The sequence below is a fragment of the Squalius cephalus genome (assembly GCF_949319135.1).
Source record: "Squalius cephalus genome assembly, chromosome: 3".
In the NCBI taxonomy this organism is placed as follows: Eukaryota; Metazoa; Chordata; class Actinopteri; order Cypriniformes; family Leuciscidae; genus Squalius; species Squalius cephalus.
Genome location: NC_137124.1, coordinates 23861378 through 23869657, shown reverse-complemented (window position 1 = coordinate 23869657; position 8280 = coordinate 23861378). Strand labels below are relative to the sequence as shown.

Sequence of the window (8280 nt, the reverse complement as noted above, 5' to 3'; positions counted from 1 at the left end):
TTCCTTTTAATTCCTGCTTCCTCTTTCACACAAACACACACGTTGCAATATGAGAAAAAGGAACATGTTGAAATCATAATGCATTTAATCCCAAATAGACACTTATAAAGGCACTTGAGTTATATCACAAATGTAAAAGTGTTTTCATTGTAGAATCTGCAGTTGCAATCTAAGACACGTCTCAGTGAGTATACCTAAAACGCAAAAAACAAGGCACAAGCAAATATTTGACTAAAAATGATTTCAGTTTGTTTACATTTCAATACAATTCTGAAATACAAAATTACATTTAAAGTTTCATGCACTCTTTCATGAGAGACAACAGTTATAATGGTTAATTTTGATAATGTTATATAAAGCTTCATACAGGGTCAATCTGAGACACTGATGTATGATTCCACAGCCACATATTCAGGCAGTTTTGAGTCTGTGAGACCCTGTGAGTTGGTGCTGTGTGAACTTTGTCTTTTGGACACGAATGATAACTCTTTATTCCCTTCACCAGATGCTGAACTTGACAGATGTTTGAACAGCTTCTGTATTCCAGTTTCCCGGAGCGAGCTGCGGAAGGTACGTGCGGCAAACACATAAAGCACTGGATTGATTGAGCTACTGATGAACACCAGGGCTCCTGCTATAATGGTCATTGTGGTGCAGGCATCCTCCAAACTTTCTGCCATGATTGGGTTTGAATGCTTGAGAGCAATTGAGATGAGGGAAAGGAAGTTCCCCACATGATGAGGTATCCAACAGAGCGCGAACATCACAACCACACTGCAGATGAGAACTGTCGATTTGCGCTTGGACTTGAAGTTCATCTGCGCTATGCGACTAAAGAGGCAGCCGTAACAGACCAACATAGTGAAAAAGGGGATGATGAAGCCTATAAGAGTTTCTAAAATGAGCAACACAGCCTCTTGGATCTCAGACTTGTACTCCCTGAAAGTACACTGTTGTTGTCCGCCAACTTCTCCCAAAGTGTGAGTTACAATGACGGGAATACTGAGGAGAAATGAGGCTATCCATATCACTAGAAGTATCCTGTTCAGTGCTTGTTTCCTCCAGCGGATTGAGGTGAAAGGGTACCTGACAGCCAGGAAGCGCCCCACACTCATGATGGTGATGATGAAGACGCTGCTGTACATGCAGGCATTGATGATGTACACCATGGCTTTGCAGGCGACCTCTCCGAACACCCAGGAACGGGCCAGCGAGTAGATCCACAGCGGCAGGGTGATCAGCACCAGAAGGTCTGCGGCTGCCAGGTGGAGGATGAGCAGCACCGTGTGAGAGCGCTGTTTCACATACTTCAAGATGGTCCACACCACCAGCAGGTTCCCAGGTGTACCCACCAGGAAGCACAGGCCCAGGATCACACAGGCCCCCACCAAGCCCAGTTCGGTCTCCTCATCTCCCTGAAGATAAGTCGTTGCGTTCATGATTGCCTCTCAGATCCGTTCGAGTCTGCTACAAGTCTAACCACTGAGCTAGAAAACCAGTCTGCCTCAGCAAATCTCACTTCCCTTATGTGAAAACTGAGGAAAACAGAACACTCAAACACAGAAGAAAAAAAAAACAGTGGTTGTCTAATAAAAAAAAGACAACCAAAATGTGTGTGAGAATGGGAGGAGCATCTATAGGGGATTTCAAGATGAAATTTCAGTTCACAAAACTCATGCATTTCTAAGTTTAGACTTGCTCCAGATTATTAATGTGTCTCATGGAATCTCTTTTTTTCCGGATACAATTATTGAAATGCAAAGTAATTTAAAAAGAAAGAAAATGTATTTTAAAATGTTACTCTACATCATCAGTGGCAGTGTTGGGGGTAACGCATTACAAGCAACGTATAATCAGATGACTTTTTTAAGTAGGCTAACTGGTAAAGTAATGCATTACTTTTAAATATACAACAAAATATCTGAGTTACTTTTTAAAATAACTAACGCAAGTTACTTTGTTTTCCCGTTTATTGACTGAAACCTTTTCTGTCCGTATGATGAGGGAAATCGTGAGTGAGGTGAGGCGTTGTGTGCGCTGTGTAAACATGACAGTTATTTTGTACTTCTAGACGAAATGTGAGCAGGCATTTACTCATCTCTCTTGCACAAAATGATTAGGTATTCTTCAAAATTAATCAAATCAGTGAAATGCAAACTAAGAATATTAAGCAAACCTGCAATAATTAAATGTGCCTAAGTGCTTAAAGGTGCTGTAGCCTAACTTTTCTACTAAAATGAATCCATTTTTTATTGCCTGTGTGTGAAGGGGTTGTAATCTCACATTAAAATGATCCACTTTGCGGGTTTTGCTATTACCTCTGAAAGCAAGTATTCTTATTTTTATGTGAAGGTGCCGGGTCGGATTTACCGCGAAATCCAGTGACGTGACCTGCACGCGCGCTCCGACCGACCACACTGCATCTTATGACATGGACTTATGACTTATGCACCTTATGACATGTCTGATAACACTAAGAAACGACCTGCTCCCAGCACAACACAGACTCCAACACAAACTCTTCTGCTGAAGCTCGTATTAAAGGCAAGACGTGAATCGCATGAACTTCGGGTGAAAAAACACGGCTCAACATCGGCAGGGCATTTGAATCATGGAGAAACCTTATCTACAAACCTAGAATGTACATCTCCTGAAGAAAATGTGAAGTGGTGCTTGCAGTGGCAAAATTCGGCACGGTTGATAGGGTTCCATACTTATCATGGTATGAGCATGGAGCATTAGTTCAACGTCAAGCTGATAAAAGTAGCCTATTATTGTAACGTTGCAGTGGGAGTTTACCCGATTTTCCAGCATGTTGTGTGATGCTTTCTCCGGTGTGTTGCGTCTCAGTCTGAAAGGTACTCACAGTGCTCGCTCATAAATTCGAGCACGCGCTTGTCAACTTATTGGTTGCAATCTGAAACATCACCGCTAGAGGTCGCTGAAACCTACATACAGCACCTTTAAGTGAGTGTTTAACTTTCTTCTCCTGTCCTGTGTCCTATTCTTCTGCGATCCAGAATGGCAGCACAGCTGAAAGGTTTGTTTGAGCTGCGCTCTCTACTGTACAAGTGTGAATTTGCATTTTATTCAGTTTCAGGATTATTAATTTCACTTTAGGTGTGAAAGGGCCTTTACATTTGCCAAAAATATAACTTTTTTATCATTAAAAACAAACAAGCAAGTCCAGCCCAGATGAGAAAAAGCAACTGAAAAGTAACGTTACATTACTTTAGTTAGTTACGTTTTTAGGGAGTAACGCAATATTGTAATGCATGACTTTTAAAAGTAACTCTTCCCAACACTGATCAGTGGTATAGTGAGTGACACAAAATGTATATACTGTAACTCTTAAGAACATTTCTGGGAGAATGACATCCAGGGGTGCGTTTCCCATACAACGACGTAACTCGCTGCTGAACTACCATTCATCGTTGAAGAAATCAAATAGCTAGTCATGACTGTTTCCCAAAACAGTTGTGTTTTTATAGAGAAGCCCATATACAGTACTTTTTCAGTAGTTTTTACCTCTTTATTAAGTCTTACATAACTATTATGGCATTAAAACAATTTTGACCACAAAAGGAATTTGAACAACTCTGATCAATAAAAAAACAATACATTTAAAACAACTTTCATAAATATTTCATTTCTTTTGAACTATTAACAAACGGGAATATTATGACATTTTAAAAACTACTGCAAAAAAAAAAAAAAGAAAAGAAAAAAAAGGGGGGGGGGGGGTATTATGGCATTTAAATAAATTTGACCATTAAAAATATCTAAACTTCTAATGAGTCTAGCCGTTACTCAGAGATCCACGAGTTCCCTCTTTTCACCATTAGTTTGTTCTTCCGGGATATTTCCATTCTGCAGTTCAGAATCCTGTAAGATGCCTTCTTTCGTTTGGGGTGTTTGTGTTGCTAAGTCTTGAAACAGCTTTACTATCCCAGACTTTTTTAGATTTCCATGGACGTTTCTGGAAGCAAACGCATAAAGCACAGGGTTCACTGAGCTACTGATAAAAGCCAGAGCTCCAGAAATGAAGACAGCACTATTTGGGATAGGAGACTTTTCATCTAATTGTCCTAGAAGAACCACCATCCCTGCGATATTGAGGACGTGGTGGGGTAACCAACACAAAATGAAGGCCACGACCACTCCACCAATGAGGAAGATGGATTTCTGCTTTATCTTAAAGCGCACCTTGCGGAGCTGTGTGGCCACTTGACAGTAACAGATCGCAAGTGTGAAAAATGGAATGATAAAGCCAAGAAGAGTCTCCAAACAAATACAAAATACTTCAAAAGACACAGAGCTGTAGTCCCGGGACAAGCAGTGTTTCAATCCATCGTCATCAACATCTAGACACTGAGTCAGGATGACAGGAGTCCCCAAAATGAATGACAGGATCCAGGTCACTGCCAGTATTTTGGACATGGATGTCTTATTTTGCCAATACAGCATCTTCAAAGGGTACCTGACAGCCAGGAAGCGCTCCACACTCATGATGGTGATGATGAAGACGCTGCTGTACATGCATGCATTGATGATGTACACCATGGCTTTGCAGGCGACCTCTCCGAACACCCAGGAACGGGCCAGCGAGTAGATCCACAGCGGCAGGGTGATCAGCACCAGAAGGTCTGCGGCTGCCAGGTGGAGGATGAGCAGCACCGTGTGAGAGCGCTGTTTCACATACTTCAAGATGGTCCACACCACCAGCAGGTTCCCAGGTGTACCCACCAGGAAGCACAGGCCCAGGATCACACAGGCCCCCACCAAGCCCAGTTCGGTCTCCTCATCTCCCTGAAGATAAGTCGTTGCGTTCATGATTGCCTCTCAGATCCGTTCGAGTCTGCTACAAGTCTAACCACTGAGCTAGAAAACCAGTCTGCCTCAGCAAATCTCACTTCCCTTATGTGAAAACTGAGGAAAACAGAACACTCAAACACAGAAGAAAAAAAAAACAGTGGTTGTCTAATAAAAAAAAGACAACCAAAATGTGTGTGAGAATGGGAGGAGCATCTATAGGGGATTTCAAGATGAAATTTCAGTTCACAAAACTCATGCATTTCTAAGTTTAGACTTGCTCCAGATTATTAATGTGTCTCATGGAATCTCTTTTTTTCCGGATACAATTATTGAAATGCAAAGTAATTTAAAAAGAAAGAAAATGTATTTTAAAATGTTACTCTACATCATCAGTGGCAGTGTTGGGGGTAACGCATTACAAGCAACGTATAATCAGATGACTTTTTTAAGTAGGCTAACTGGTAAAGTAATGCATTACTTTTAAATATACAACAAAATATCTGAGTTACTTTTTAAAATAACTAACGCAAGTTACTTTGTTTTCCCGTTTATTGACTGAAACCTTTTCTGTCCGTATGATGAGGGAAATCGTGAGTGAGGTGAGGCGTTGTGTGCGCTGTGTAAACATGACAGTTATTTTGTACTTCTAGACGAAATGTGAGCAGGCATTTACTCATCTCTCTTGCACAAAATGATTAGGTATTCTTCAAAATTAATCAAATCAGTGAAATGCAAACTAAGAATATTAAGCAAACCTGCAATAATTAAATGTGCCTAAGTGCTTAAAGGTGCTGTAGCCTAACTTTTCTACTAAAATGAATCCATTTTTTATTGCCTGTGTGTGAAGGGGTTGTAATCTCACATTAAAATGATCCACTTTGCGGGTTTTGCTATTACCTCTGAAAGCAAGTATTCTTATTTTTATGTGAAGGTGCCGGGTCGGATTTACCGCGAAATCCAGTGACGTGACCTGCACGCGCGCTCCGACCGACCACACTGCATCTTATGACATGGACTTATGACTTATGCACCTTATGACATGTCTGATAACACTAAGAAACGACCTGCTCCCAGCACAACACAGACTCCAACACAAACTCTTCTGCTGAAGCTCGTATTAAAGGCAAGACGTGAATCGCATGAACTTCGGGTGAAAAAACACGGCTCAACATCGGCAGGGCATTTGAATCATGGAGAAACCTTATCTACAAACCTAGAATGTACATCTCCTGAAGAAAATGTGAAGTGGTGCTTGCAGTGGCAAAATTCGGCACGGTTGATAGGGTTCCATACTTATCATGGTATGAGCATGGAGCATTAGTTCAACGTCAAGCTGATAAAAGTAGCCTATTATTGTAACGTTGCAGTGGGAGTTTACCCGATTTTCCAGCATGTTGTGTGATGCTTTCTCCGGTGTGTTGCGTCTCAGTCTGAAAGGTACTCACAGTGCTCGCTCATAAATTCGAGCACGCGCTTGTCAACTTATTGGTTGCAATCTGAAACATCACCGCTAGAGGTCGCTGAAACCTACATACAGCACCTTTAAGTGAGTGTTTAACTTTCTTCTCCTGTCCTGTGTCCTATTCTTCTGCGATCCAGAATGGCAGCACAGCTGAAAGGTTTGTTTGAGCTGCGCTCTCTACTGTACAAGTGTGAATTTGCATTTTATTCAGTTTCAGGATTATTAATTTCACTTTAGGTGTGAAAGGGCCTTTACATTTGCCAAAAATATAACTTTTTTATCATTAAAAACAAACAAGCAAGTCCAGCCCAGATGAGAAAAAGCAACTGAAAAGTAACGTTACATTACTTTAGTTAGTTACGTTTTTAGGGAGTAACGCAATATTGTAATGCATGACTTTTAAAAGTAACTCTTCCCAACACTGATCAGTGGTATAGTGAGTGACACAAAATGTATATACTGTAACTCTTAAGAACATTTCTGGGAGAATGACATCCAGGGGTGCGTTTCCCATACAACGACGTAACTCGCTGCTGAACTACCATTCATCGTTGAAGAAATCAAATAGCTAGTCATGACTGTTTCCCAAAACAGTTGTGTTTTTATAGAGAAGCCCATATACAGTACTTTTTCAGTAGTTTTTACCTCTTTATTAAGTCTTACATAACTATTATGGCATTAAAACAATTTTGACCACAAAAGGAATTTGAACAACTCTGATCAATAAAAAAACAATACATTTAAAACAACTTTCATAAATATTTCATTTCTTTTGAACTATTAACAAACGGGAATATTATGACATTTTAAAAACTACTGCAAAAAAAAAAAAAAGAAAAGAAAAAAAAGGGGGGGGGGGGGTATTATGGCATTTAAATAAATTTGACCATTAAAAATATCTAAACTTCTAATGAGTCTAGCCGTTACTCAGAGATCCACGAGTTCCCTCTTTTCACCATTAGTTTGTTCTTCCGGGATATTTCCATTCTGCAGTTCAGAATCCTGTAAGATGCCTTCTTTCGTTTGGGGTGTTTGTGTTGCTAAGTCTTGAAACAGCTTTACTATCCCAGACTTTTTTAGATTTCCATGGACGTTTCTGGAAGCAAACGCATAAAGCACAGGGTTCACTGAGCTACTGATAAAAGCCAGAGCTCCAGAAATGAAGACAGCACTATTTGGGATAGGAGACTTTTCATCTAATTGTCCTAGAAGAACCACCATCCCTGCGATATTGAGGACGTGGTGGGGTAACCAACACAAAATGAAGGCCACGACCACTCCACCAATGAGGAAGATGGATTTCTGCTTTATCTTAAAGCGCACCTTGCGGAGCTGTGTGGCCACTTGACAGTAACAGATCGCAAGTGTGAAAAATGGAATGATAAAGCCAAGAAGAGTCTCCAAACAAATACAAAATACTTCAAAAGACACAGAGCTGTAGTCCCGGGACAAGCAGTGTTTCAATCCATCGTCATCAACATCTAGACACTGAGTCAGGATGACAGGAGTCCCCAAAATGAATGACAGGATCCAGGTCACTGCCAGTATTTTGGACATGGATGTCTTATTTTGCCAATACAGCATCTTCAAAGGGTACCTGACAGCCAGGAAGCGCTCCACACTCATGATGGTGATGATGAAGACGCTGCTGTACATGCATGCATTGATGATGTACACCATGGCTTTGCAGGCGACCTCTCCGAACACCCAGGAACGGGCCAGCGAGTAGATCCACAGCGGCAGGGTGATCAGCACCAGAAGGTCTGCGGCTGCCAGGTGGAGGATGAGCAGCACCGTGTGAGAGCGCTGTTTCACATACTTCAAGATGGTCCACACCACCAGCAGGTTCCCAGGTGTACCCACCAGGAAGCACAGGCCCAGGATCACACAGGCTGCGGTGCTCCCTGCAGATGACCAGTCTTCCAGTGCCGTGTCATTGTCAATATGGGGAGAGGAGCTGTTCATATTTGTCTCTGGTTTCAGTGAATCAGAGTTCTGACTGA

General features: G+C 41.4%; 3 protein-coding genes across 3 annotated transcripts; all 3 read right to left on the bottom strand.

Moving 5' to 3' along the window:
• On the bottom strand, positions 1 to 3697 carry LOC307155209 (leukotriene B4 receptor 1). The gene has a single exon (XM_079865763.1). It carries the CDS (start codon positions 1437 to 1439, stop codon positions 372 to 374), a length of 1068 nt encoding a protein of 355 aa, XP_079721889.1. The 5' UTR covers positions 1440 to 3697; the 3' UTR covers positions 1 to 371.
• On the bottom strand, positions 3522 to 4924 carry LOC307155211 (leukotriene B4 receptor 1-like). Its single transcript, XM_079865765.1, has one exon. It carries the CDS (start codon positions 4831 to 4833, stop codon positions 3811 to 3813), a length of 1023 nt encoding a protein of 340 aa, XP_079721891.1. The 5' UTR covers positions 4834 to 4924; the 3' UTR covers positions 3522 to 3810.
• Positions 4925 to 6915: 1991 nt separating this feature from the next.
• LOC307155210 (leukotriene B4 receptor 1) lies at positions 6916 to 8268 on the bottom strand. Its single transcript, XM_079865764.1, has one exon. It carries the CDS (start codon positions 8240 to 8242, stop codon positions 7205 to 7207), a length of 1038 nt encoding a protein of 345 aa, XP_079721890.1. The 5' UTR covers positions 8243 to 8268; the 3' UTR covers positions 6916 to 7204.
• Between the last annotated feature and the right edge of the window lie 12 nt (positions 8269 to 8280).

Coding starts and splice junctions, on each gene's coding strand:
- LOC307155209 (XM_079865763.1), bottom strand. CDS start 1,439: ATGAACGCAACGACTTATCTTCAGGGAGATGAGGAGACCGAACTGGGC.
- LOC307155211 (XM_079865765.1), bottom strand. CDS start 4,833: ATGAACGCAACGACTTATCTTCAGGGAGATGAGGAGACCGAACTGGGC.
- LOC307155210 (XM_079865764.1), bottom strand. CDS start 8,242: ATGAACAGCTCCTCTCCCCATATTGACAATGACACGGCACTGGAAGAC.